This window comes from Trichosurus vulpecula, chromosome 1, assembly GCF_011100635.1.
Source record: "Trichosurus vulpecula isolate mTriVul1 chromosome 1, mTriVul1.pri, whole genome shotgun sequence".
Lineage (NCBI taxonomy): Eukaryota > Metazoa > Chordata > Mammalia > Diprotodontia > Phalangeridae > Trichosurus > Trichosurus vulpecula.
This window is the reverse complement of record NC_050573.1, coordinates 237,010,356-237,023,533: the sequence shown is the minus strand read 5'-3', so window position 1 is coordinate 237,023,533 and position 13,178 is coordinate 237,010,356. Positions and strand designations below refer to the sequence as shown.

The window sequence follows — 13,178 nt, the reverse complement described above, 5'->3', positions numbered from 1 at the left end:
TATTAGTCTGATAAGGAAAACATCTATTAGTCTGATAAGGAAGACTTAAGTCTTGGAGAAAGAGGATTACGATAGGAATTACAAGACTCTTCCAGTGCTGGTGTTGCCACTTCTGAGAAACTTGAAGAGACCTTTTTCTGTCTCTCTCTGTCTCATGTCATGCTTTCTCCATCTGGATTGTGAGGTTAGTAATCCTTACACTAGAATGCTGAGAAAAAGGGAGAGACTAGACAATTGGTTCTTAACACATGGCAGAAGTACATCAAATGGAACGCTGGGTATGGCCAAGGTTGTAGTCTATGGCATTAGGGAGTGAGGTCAACCAGCAGCCTATCTTTCACTGTAGGAAATGATGTCTTCACACACTGCTTGGCACACAGTAAGTGCTTAATAAATGTGTTGGCTGATTGACTTTCAAAGCAGATAAAACACATTTACCAGTAGTAGGAAATTTATAAAGGAAGGGTGAGATACAACTTGTACACATGTGGGCTGTGGGGTTGATGATTAAAGCCAGAAAATTTCAAGTGATGTCCTACTTTACTTTTGCAACAGATACTGAACCAAAGCAAGTCGCAGAACCAAAGAAAACAGCTGAACCAAGGCACACAACAGAACCAAGGCAAACAGCAAGCCCAAAGCCAGGCCTGCAGGAACAGCAGGACAAAAAAATACAGGTGCTTGAGGACAAAGTTTCCCGACTTACAAGGACAGTCCTTGACCTTCAGTCTTCCATTGCAGGAGTAAATGAAAACTTAAAACATGCTGTTCAAGATGATGCCAGTAAAATGTTGGCATCATGGCTCAACAGCCTTCATAACCCACCAGGGCCAGACAGTGTTGTTGGTGGCGAAACAGAAACGATTCAGCTTCCTGGGATCCTGGGTGGTAAGGAATCAGGAATGAAGGACATTAAGTCTGAGTTGGCTGAGGTTAAGGATGTACTGAAAACAAAGAGTGACAAGCTGGAGGAGCTCGATGGGAAAGTGAAGGGCTGTGAAGGACAGCTCAAGCAGCTTCAGGAAGCTGCCCAGGGGCCCACAGTGACCATCCCAACCAATGAGTTCTACCAGGCTTATGTAGATAGCAAATTTGAGGCATTGAAAGAGGAGCTGATGGAAGGCATAGACCGGAAAATGGCAGATCTGAAAAACTCCTGCGAATATAAGCTGACTGGTATCCAACAACAGTGTGATGATTATGGAAGTAGCTACTTGGGCATGATAGAACTTATTGGAGAAAAGGAAACGAGTCTAAGAAAGGAAATAAGTGACCTTCGAGCTCAGATACAGGCAGCTCCGTCAAAACAGCCCAATTGCTGTAACCTTGATAAAAGTGTGGACTTTGGGCAACAGATCAAGGAGTTAGACCAGAAAATCGAGAGGGTGTCAGAAGCCACCAGAATGCTAAATGGGAGGCTAGACAATGAATTTGACCATCTCACCATACCAGAACCAGACGAGAGTTTCGATGAAAGATGGAATGAGTTGGATGCAAGGATCAACGTGACAGAGAAGAATGCAGAAGAACATTGTTTTTACATTGAGGAAACTCTGCGTGGTACTATTAATGGTGAGGTGGATGACTTGAAGCAACTTTTGGACCAGAAAATACAGTCACTGGAGGACCGTCTGGGTAGCAGTCTCCTAGACATTGCTAATGGCACTGATGTAAAATTCATTAACCTGGATTCAGTTCTTCCAGGATCTACCAATGGTCAAGTCACTACTGAACTTAATCAACTGAAGAATAAAATCCAAGAGGTGGAGAACCTTTGTCTGCAGAACCTCCAGTTAGGGTCTCGTGGAAAAGGAGATACTTATCCCAGTAAGCATGATGACCAGAAGGTGGATGACACCTCTGCACTTCTGAAGGCTCTGAATGACACAATGCATAAAAAGTTCAGGGAAACTGAACTCAGTATCCAGAAAGTGCAACAAGATTTGAATTTGCTCTTTTCTCATCTAAATGACACTGACAAAGTTGTGAAAAACCTTCAGGGTGGGTTGAGCAACTGCCAAGAACAACTTGCGGGTGCCCTCTCTACATGCAGAAAGGCCGAAGACAGTGTTTCCAGGAAGCTGGATGAGCTGGAAAGGACCACAGAGGAACCCACCTCCTCCCTGGCCCCCGCTGGTAATTGCTGCAGTCACCTGGAGGTGAGGCTACAGGGGCTACAAAAGCAAATCCTTTCAGACCTTGACCTCTGTAAGGAAGGCACTCAGGGTGTCCAGAGGGAAGTCATGGTCGTTGGAGGTAGAGTGTCTCTTGTTGAAAAAGCATGCAGCAAACTGGACTCCATCTCTGGGAGTCTACACAGGATCAAGGAAGGGCTTAACAAGCATGTCAGCAACCTGTGGAACTGTGTCAGTCAGATGAATGGGACTATTGTAGCCCACTCCAAAGACATTTCTGGCCTCAAGAATTCTGTCCAGCAGATCTCTGGTCGTGTCTCCCAGATTACCACAGACCTTCAGGATCTGATGAAAGGTCAACCAGCAGGACGTAAGTTGACAGATATAATTTTATTTTTATACTATTTTTTGTAGTTGAGAAATGTTATTTTGCTAGAATCCAGACAGCTAGAGTATCAGTCTGGAGAGCTTATATTTGGAGTCAGACTGCTAGCATAAAAATTTGAATGATTATTCCTTCTTTTACTTGTGTATCTTAACTGCCGAATGCTCATCTTTCACTAGCTCAAGATTTTTCCTAGGAGAAAACAAGTTAATAACCAAAGAGAATGTGAAGATTGGTTGAGGCTTTGCCTAAAATCTTTGGTGTTTGCCTTGACTATTTCAAGGTATATTTGGTTATGCAGGCATGTGTGTGTTTATATACCAGGGATGTCGCATTGGGTGGCATCGATCTTTGAATTCATTTCTGACCTGAAGACTCTGGTAGTCTATGAAATGCTATTAACTGTTATGTGGCAAAATCCAGGGATATGCTACTTGATAGGATATCTGCTAAAGTGTTATTTATTTGAGAGGAGTTGCTTTAAATGAAAGAATATCACAAAACATTGGGTTGGGTTACCATGGAAGGTTGTAGACTCTCCTTTCCTAGAAAGCATAAATAGGATAGGTTCATCATCTTAGGTAAGGATAAAAATAGTTCAGGTGTTCTAATTCCACATGGAAATCATTCCTATGTTCCTTTCCCCTCACAGAGTTCCTTTCCTTTAAAAGTTGCTAAACAGTCACCTTTTTAGTTGCTAATTTTGACTCCTTTTTCCTTACTTGAATATGGTGAGAGTGAAGTGCATCTCATTGAGTTTTTGGAGCCACAGTGGAAGGGCATCAGGGCTATAAACTTCTGGAAGGCACAGGGACTCTGTCTTAATCTTCTCTTGATTATCTTAGCGCATTGCTAATTCACAGTAGGCACTTAATCAGGACTATTGGATTTGAGTTTCTCTGTGACATTGAGACTGAACCAGTAAAACTCCAGTAAAATTGAAGATTTAGTCCAAAAAATTAGTTTGTGTAAATTTCAGTGCTGAGTTATGTCTATCAGCTGACTGCTCTATGAGTTCAGAGAAGGCAGAGATAGGCTACGGGCCTATTTTTTAGGAGAAAGTTCTTGAGGAAGTAGAACATGAGCTAGATCCTACTGAAAGGCTGGATTTAAAGAGTCAGAGATGAAGGGGAAGGCATCAGGGTCAGATGAGAAGCAGGATGAGCAAAGGTGTGGAGGTGGGAGTGAGAAGGACAGTCCCAAAAGTGAGCAGAACCACTTGGCTGGCCCAGAAAGTGCATGTTGAGGAGTAAGAGAGAATAAAGTTGGCTAGCTAAGGTGATGCCAGAGCATGGGGGGCCTAGAAAGGAGGCAGAGAAGTTTAGACTTGATTTGGTAGAAAACAGGGAGCCTTTGTGTGGTTTGTTTTGTTTTAAGCTGGAGAATAGGGTGATGCAAGTAGCATTTAGATAAGCTTCTGGACTGGAGAGGAGAGAGACTCAGAACTGCAGGATCTCTAAACTGAAAGGACCACTGAGCCATTTGGATAGCTCCAAATCATTTAACAAGCATTTTTGTTTTTGTTCAGTCGTTTCAGTTGTGTCTGACTCTTCCTGATGCCATTTGGGGTTTTCTTGGCAAAGAGACTGGAATGATTTGCTATTTCTTTCTCTAGCTCATTTTACAGATGAGGAAATTGAGGTAAACAGGGCTAAGTGACTTGCCCAGGGTCACACAATTAGTAAGTGTCTGAGGTCAGATTTGAACTCAGGAAGAGGAGTCTTCCTGACTCCAGAAGGGGCACTCTATCCACTGCGCCACCTAGCTGCCCTATCAAGCACTTTATTAAACCCCTTTTATGTCTCAGGCCATATGTGCTTGCTGCTGGCAATACAAAGGCAGAAGTGAAATAGTCCTTGCCCTCGAGGAGATTACATTCTAATGAGGGAGACAACAAGTACATATATTAGCAACAAGTACATACATACAAAACACACAAGGTAATGTTGCAGGGGGAAGGCACTAGCAGCTGGCTTCATGTAGAAGGTAGTGTCTGAGCTGTGCTTTGCAAAAAATCAGGGATTCCAAGAGAAGGAAATGAGGGGAGGGTAAATTCTAGATGGGATCATGAAAACTGCTGAGGCATGGAGGTGGGCAGATACGAAATGTCGTACGTGAGGAATAGCAAGAAGGCCAGCCTGGGTGGACCATAGAATAAAGAGTAAGGTTGTTGAAAAGTGGAAAAAATGAAAAGTCAAAGGTGAAAAGTTGTTTTTTTTAAAAGAAATTTTTGTTATCATTTGTTTTTATTTCACCTACCAATGTATTCCCCTTCTTATTGCAAAGTGGAATAAAAAGAGAAAGTAAAAACTGTTCAGCAAAAGTAGCCAACATATAAAAAAAAGTCTGATGTCTCTAGCGTTCCACACCCATAGTCCCCCCCACCATGCCCCCGCACCCCTTTGCAAAGAAGGGAGGATGCTTTCTCAGATTTCTTCTCTCAGGTCAAGCTTGGTCTTCATGCTTTCTTTGGCATTCAGTTTTCATAGCTTCGCTGTTGTTCTTTATGTTTACATTATTAGTCATTGTTTACAGCGTTTCGTGGTTCTGTTTACTTCATTTTGCTTGATTTCATGCAAGTCTTCCCCGTCTCTCCATGTTCATCACAGCTCACAGTAACTTGTTCCACAACTCCCCAATCAGTGGGCATCTTTGTTTCCAACTCTTTTCTACTACAAAAATATGTCTGTAAATATTTTAGGGGTATGCGTGACCTTTCTTTTTATTACTGACTTCCTTGGAGTATGCCACATCGTAGGAAGGAAAATAAAAAGCTGGAGAGTTTCCTCGGGAAGGCAATCAGGAGGCAGCTAGGTGGTGCAGTGGGTAGAGCACTGGACCTGAAGTCAAGAAGTCTTGAGTTCACATCTAGCCTCTGTCATTTACTAGGTGTGTGACCTTGGCAGGTAACTTAATCACTCTCTGCCTTAATTTCCTCATCTGTAAAATGGGGGTAATAATAGTACTGGTTCAGGAGTCACGGAACCTAGGTTCAAATCTTACCTCTGACTGTTACTGCCTATGTGAAACAAGTTACTTAAACCTCCCTGGGCCTCATTTTCCTCGTCTGCAGAATGAAGGAAGTGGATCGGATCACCTCCGAGATCCTTTCTAGCTCTAGCTCTAGGATCCTTTTGTTGTTGTTCAGTCATTTTCCAGTCATGTCTTACTCTTCATGACCCCATTTGGGGTTTTCTTGACAAAAATACTGGAGTAGTTTTCCATGTCCTTCCCCAGCCCATTTTGCAGATGAGAAACTGAGGCCAACAGAGTTGACTCACCCAGGGTCACACAGCTAGGAGTCTGGATTTGAACTCAGGAAGATGAGTCTTCCTGACCCAGGGTGCAGCGCTTGCCACCTAGCTGCCCCCCACCCTCCCTCCATGATCCTCAATTGATCTTAAATTTCCAAAGTTTTTCCAAATTTTTAAAATTTTTTAAAAATTCCAAGCTTAAGATTTTGCATTTATTACTAATTACATTTTGTATTAGAGTTGGCTCAGCCTCAGCTGGAAAAAAGGGAAGGAGACCAGCATTTGCTAAGTGCCTGTTACATGTCAGGCACCGGGCTAAGCACTTTGTAAATATTATCTCATCTAATCCACACAAGCACCGAGGGAAGCAGGTGCTATTATTTTCTCCTTTTTGAGTCGAAGAAACTGAGGCAGGCAGAGGTTGTTACTTACCCAGGGTCACCCAACTAATAAGGGCCACACAGCCAGAAAGTGTTTGAGGCTGGATCTGAACTCGTGTCTTCTTAACTCCAGGCCCAGCCCTCCATTCATTGAACCACCAGGAAAAACAAGCACCAGAAGAAATTATATCATAAGTTTGAATAGTGTGTGTTACCCGCAAGAATTTGTCTGTAAGGGATGTTTAGTGGCAAAAGAAGTCAGTCTGAATATTTATACGGGAAAGTCTACTGAGTGTCAGAAGCTTCTGTGTTCTCCCTACTAGGCCAACTGAAATTAGAAGACCAAGTGCTGAGTTTGGTTCTTTCTGTTCAGGCTTTTGGACTGTCAGTCTTCTAAGGCTAGACAATGCTTTTCATTTTTAAGGGAATTTTGGAAGTAATTCTTTACTGCTGCTTTTATGTGGATGGCTTCATTGTTCCCTGAGGGAAGATGAGGTGGAATGCTAAGTGGTCAATAAAGTTGGGAGCCTTTTATGGAGAGACAAAAGGGGAAAGTAGTCATACTATGTAAATCAGGTCACTTGGGACTATTGCCTTCGAGAATGAGCTTCTGGTCCACCACTATATCTTGATGCATATAAGTACCAGAGTTGTATTTCAGAGCAAAGTAGCATACAGAAATTAAGCATTTGTTTAAAATTTGTAGATACCCTACACACGTTGTAAAGAGCTGTAAACCCCACCCTCCCCCTTCATGAAATGTGTCCGACACTTCATCTCAATCCCAATTCTTCAAATTTCCATGTCTCCCTCCCCCCATCCCGACTCCCTCTCCTTTTTGTTTTATTCCAGGCTGGTCCCTCTGTACTATTCTGACCCCCTTCCTTTTCCCTGTCCCCAGGAACACTTCAGCTTAATTCAATAAACATTTATTTAACATTTGCTGTATTTTGCATTAGGTGTGGTGCTAAGAGAAAAACAACACAGTCTCCCCACTCAGGGAGACTTTGCTCTACTTTGGGAAACCACCTGCAGACAAATTAGTAAATACGAGGGAATTTGAAGGAGAAGTCAGTAAAAACGGGGAATATCAGGGAAGGCTTTCCAGAAGAGCTGGTATCTGAACCTTGAAGGCTGATAAGGATTTTTACAGGCAGAAATAAGGAAGGCATGTAAAATAGGCAAGAGGTACATAAATGCATGTGGGCTGGACACGGAATGTGACATTTGGGGGAAAACTAATAGTCCAATTTCACTGGAATGTAGAGTGCATAAAAGGCAGCAAAAAGAAAGGGAGGTTAGAACCAAAATGTGGAGGACTTTAAATCCAGGGTGAGGCATTTGTAGTTTATTCTAGAAACAATAGGCAACTACTGAAGGTTTGGGCTTTAGCAAGATTCTTTTGGAAGTTGTATGGAGGGTGAATTGGACAGATGAGAGTCTCAAAGTTGGGAGATTAATAATCCAGGTGATAGGTGATGAGTCATGTGGGAGAGAAGGGAACAGATGTGAGAGATATGGAGATTCAATCAACAAAACTTGGCAAGTAATTAGATATGTGGACATGTGGAGAGTCAAGGATGACTCCAAGGTTATGAATGAACCCAGGAGACTGGGGGGAGGGTGACACCATCAACAGGCATAAAGTTAGGAGGAAGGGTAGGTTGTTGGAGGAAAGAAAATGAATACTGCTTTAGTCCTGTGGAGTTAGGAGTAACAACTCTCCTTCCCTGGTTCCACTCTAGGGAACTGAAAGAAGGTGACAGGAAAATTTGTATTTCAGGAACATAAGGTGATACTGTAGATATTCAAGATCAGGCAAGTGCTGGATCATGGAAACTAGAGGATAGAATCATTTTTATAACCCATCCAGGCCACTCTGCTGCCATTTGCTCTGGAATTGCTAGAAAAGGTTCTGGCAGTATGTTCAGAAAATTCAGCGTGCCTTGGATGCTATCTGCATTGTATTTTGTAGCACCACAGTGAGCTACATCGTGCCAATTTATTAAGTTGTCTGAGAATAAACCAGGTAGCTTGGGAAGCTACATAAACTCTTTTAGGATGCTTTTAGAAAGTAATGTTCTAATGTAGGGGTTTTAAAGAGTTACTGCAACTTACAGGGAGATTGTGACTCATTGTGTCTAAGTGGTATGTATGAAGAAATGAAGGGAGTTGGCAGATGTGAGATTATAAAAAAACAAAACAAAACCCCACAAAACAGAACCAAAACTGGTGCAGTATGTTGGGGGAAGCAATTATCATCCGTTCCCCCATCCCCCTTTTTAGATGAGGAACCTGAGTAACAAATCAAGCACATACCAAAAATTATATAGCAGTCAGAACTCAATTGTTATGTTCTGAATGCCTATAATACGTAAAATGCTAGTTAGAAATTGTAGGGAATACAGGGATGAATAATAATCAGCCCTTTGGTTCAAGGCGCTTGTAACATAGTACAGAGATACAGTAATACATAAACAAATGAAATTGTATAGTAATAGAAAGAAGTATGTGACACATATCAAGTGAGTGGTAGAGATAATAAGTTGTGTGGGATATGTAAGGAAGGAGAGAGATCTGTGGGCTGAAGCAGATAGATAAGGTGGGTCTTGTTGAAGAGCAGGTAGGGTTTGGAGATTTGAGAACAGGCGAACATCCCAGGATAAGAGTCATAGGGAAGAGGTGGTGTCATCACTGGTGGATAGGTAGGAGGGTGCAAGGAATCTATCTGGATGACAGTGGGTAGACTAGCAGAAATGGGATTAAAATTGGTGTTTTAACTTAATCCATTATTCTTCGTATTGGATTCTCCTACCTCTTTCAAACTCATACAGAGATTACCATGAAGGTCCCAGATTATGAAGGTTACAGAAGGTCCTACCTTCTCTGAAAGATCCAAGAAGTTTTGATATGTATGTGTACACACTGTGTTGTAGTGATATTTGCATATATGATATCATTATCATTTCCTGCTTCCATTCTAACTACACTCCTTGACTAAAGGTTATTTGCCATTCTCTTATATCAAGTAAATAACCTAATTTCATCTGAAAATGTCACAAGAGTATTTTTTTTCCCTCAAATTGCTAGTTTGGAGGAACGTCATAATACAAAAGTATGGCCTAGTCAAATAGCTAATTTGCTATTGAGGTTGGGCAAAGAAAGAATAGTCTGATGCCAGTAATAAGCAGGTTTTGGCTCTAGATTTTACACTGACTCAGTTTGGAGCCAGGGAGATTTAAGGATTAGTTCCAAGAAAGTATACTGGAACTGGTAAGAATTTTTTGTAAACATAAAAACTAAACAAACTGAATAAACAAAAGTATAGTAAAACCCTGCAAATCCTGAAACTAGCCTCCCCTTGGCATCTGGCTCCTCTGGTGTTCTAGAGCAGGAGGGATGGACCTATACAGCTGCATTCCCCAGTCCTAACTTGGAAATCAGAACTGAGTGTTCTAGGGAATAAATTATGTTTAAGTTTAAGTCTGTGCGCATCCAATGTTAACTTTTCAGAAATAGGTGACAGGACATTTTCCAATGTGCTCTAGTTTTAACTTTTCAGAAATGGGTAAACAGGAGAGGCAGAGCTGTTTCATGAGTTTTTTCTTGGCATTATCATATGTCTCAACTTTTGCAGTTGATACTATGGTGACTATCATTCACATTCTATATTCTTCAATACAGACAATCTGTGATATGATGCCAAATGTTGCATTCTGAAACAATCGCCTCTTGAGATTGTACCAGCTCATATTTTTGCCCTTGTTTTGTGGGGGGGGCACATCTTGCCATTGCCAAAAGCATTAGTTGAACCTCCAGCTTGCTTAGACTAGAATGATTCCAGTGGATAAATATTTTTCTTAACTATTGCCCTGACAAAAGGATAATTCAGATTATCTGTTCATAGCAGTCCTTCCCAAAGGTACTTTTCCATACCTCCATGTCAGCATCAGAGGCCATTAACCCCTCTGTTCTCTTTTCTCTCTTATTAATGAGCTATCACACAGAGTTGCAGGAATTGTATGCCTGGATGTACTGGGGGAAATCACTCCTTCCCATCTGGCAGCCTTCTCTAACTCACCATCTGCTCATTCATTTCCAGGAGTGATGGTGTGCTTCCCTTGATCCTTCTTTGACTAATGATGTTTGTCTTGCTGTAGCCACTGAACATACTGGTGCAGAACATATCAGAAGAAATGTATTACGTAACTATTGGGGCAATCCCCTTTTAGATATTTTGAAATCTCAGCCAAGCCAGGTCTAGAATTTTGTACATCGATTTCTTTGAAGGGCTTTTCATAACAATTTCTTAGCAAAATTTTAATCCTATTTCAGCATGCTGGACTCGGCTCTTTGTGGCCACAAATAGGCCTTGCTTATCAGAGTCCATGAGCCTAGTAGGAAGGGTACCACAAGACCAAGAGATGCTTGCTAAATGGATACAGAGCTGTTCTGTTCTGTTCCCAACAAGTTCTCGACCGCTTCAGCTGACATCGTGTCAAGCATTTCAACTTTGGACTTCCTTGCAGCCAGGTTTCTCAAGAGCATCTGCAGAAGGCATAGTGTATATCAACCAGAGAAAAAATAAACAGCTTTAGCATATTAATTTAAATTGAGCCGGTCAATTACAGAGAGTCCTAGACAGTAAGCAACCTGAGGACAGGGACAATATCATTTTTCTAGTTCATACATTCCAAGTGTCCGGCACTGTGCTCGGCACATAACTATCACCTAGCAAGTGTTAAATTGAAGGCACATATTCACAGTGCACCAATTTCATGGATCTTTTTTTCCTTAAAGAGCTGGTTCTTTGTAAATTATTTCAGTTAAGTATTAGCAGGCTTTTCATAAGAAATGGCAATATTAGTATATCAGAGTACAGAAAGGATTGGAGCAAAGAGATGTCAGAAGGCAGAAGATATCATAGTAGGCTGGTCAAGAGGTAGCAAAGGCTTCCAATAGAATGATGGTAGCAGGAATAGCAGGGGGTAGTTTGTGTGAGATAAATATGACAGATAAGTTGCCAAAGTTATTTCCCTAAAGAGCATATCTGGCCATGTCACTACCCTACTCAACAAACACTGTTATTTCCCTGTTGTCTATAAGATCAAATATAAGCTCCTTTGGGGGGCTTTTGAAGTCCTTAATTTTTTCCCCTTCTGTCCATAGTGCTTAGCACAGTGCCTGGCACATAGTAGGCACTTAATACATGGCTTTGGGAGGATGAATTGATGGTATTTGGTAATTGATAGAATTGAGAGACATTTGGGATGACTGAGAATTTTAGCTTGGTGACTGGGAGAATGGTGTTGCTATTAAAAGAAATTGGGAATTAGAGGGAGGAACTGGTTTGTAGTGGGGAGAGATGTTGAATTTGGTTTTCTGCTAAGAGATCCAGCTGGAGATATCCAGCTAGCAGCTGAAAATGTTGAGTTTGGTGCCTAGAAAAGATGCCAGAAATGGAGACAGAGATTTAGAAGTCATCTACATAGGAAGGATAGTTGAAGCCATGGGAGTGGCTGGAGAGAGTGAAAGGAGGAAATAATAGAATCAGGGGAGGCAGAAGGTTGGGATAGCAAGGGGACATGCCATTTTAAAAAATATTTTATTTTCCCCCAATTACATAAAAAAACAATTTTTGACATTTGTTTTTTTTAAAGCTTTGGGTTTTAAATTCTATCCTTCCTTCCCTCCCTTACTCCTTCCTTGAGACAATAAGCAATCTAATATAGGTTATACATATGAATCATGAAAAACATTTCCATATTAGTCATTTTGTGCAAGAAAACTCAAATTAAAAAAAATAAAGAAAGCAAAAAAATTGTATGCTTCAGTCTGTATTTAGAGAACATCAGTTCTTTGTCTGGAGATGCATAATATTTTTCATCATGAGTCCTTTGGGAGTGTCTTGAATCATGGTATTGCTGAGAAAGCTAAGTCATTCCCAGCTGTTCATCATACAGTACTGTATAATGTTCTCCTGGTTCTGCTTACTTCATTTTGTATTAGTTCATGTAAGTCTTTCCAGGTTTTTCTGAAGTCATCCTGCTCGTCATTTCTTACAGAGCAATAACATTCCATTACAATCATATACCACAGCTTGTTTAACCATTCCCCAATTGATGAGCCATCCACTCCACTTCCAATTCTTAGACATCACAAAAAGAGTTGCTATAAATATTTTTGTACAAACAGGTTCTTTCTCCTTTTTTGGGATCTCTTTGGGATACAGCCCTAGTAGTGGTATTGCTGGATCAAAGAGTATGCACAGTTTTAAACCCCATTAGGTGTAGTTCCAAATTGCTCTCCAGAATGGTTAGATCAGTTCACAACTCTAGTTTTCCCACATCCCCTCCAACATTAATCATTTTCCTTTTTTTTTGTTATATTAGCCAATCTTATGAAGGACACACCATTTAGATAACAGATGATGAGAAAGGGCAGAGGAATAGTTGCCAGAAAGATAGGAGAGACAAGAGAATGCCGTATCACTGATGCCATGGAAAAAGTTTTCTAGATAGGAGGGAGTGTGAGGGAGTTTGGCACTGTCCCATATAGCACAGGAAGGTTGAAGAGGATGAGGACTGAGGAAAGCCCATTGGGGTTTATAAGTAGGAGGTGAGCAGAGATTTCTGAGAGCAATTTAAGTAGAATGATAGGGACAAATATAAAACAAGGCGTTAAGAAGTCAGTGTTGAGGAAGTGCAAGCAGCTGATGTAGACTAATATTTCAAGCTGTTTGATGGTCAGAGGAAGGAGAAGGATGGGATGATAGCTCAAGGAAACAATTTTTTTAATGGGAGACTTGCATTTTTATTAATTTTTTTATGGGAGACTTGCATTAGAAGGGAAGGAGCCAGTTGAGAGTAACAGAGTGAAAAGGAAGAGGAGATAAATGCTGGGAATTCTGAAAGAGGGGATGGGGGATATTGTCAAAGGCTCATGTTCAGGTAGAGGAGATACTTTGAAAAAGTAAATACAATCTCTTATAAAGATTATGAGTAAATAAAGCAAATACAACCTC

The 13,178-nt window shown here is 41.1% G+C and overlaps 1 protein-coding gene across 1 annotated transcript in view; it reads left to right on the top strand.

Annotated features, from left to right (window-relative positions):
• EMILIN2 (elastin microfibril interfacer 2) overlaps positions 1 to 13,178 on the top strand; it is a 64,350-nt gene that overhangs the window by 38,371 nt on the left and 12,801 nt on the right. Inside the window, exon 4 of the mRNA XM_036749847.1 lies at positions 556 to 2,505. Within this exon, the coding sequence (XP_036605742.1) occupies positions 556 to 2,505 (1,950 nt within the window). The remainder of the gene's footprint in view (positions 1 to 555; positions 2,506 to 13,178) is intronic.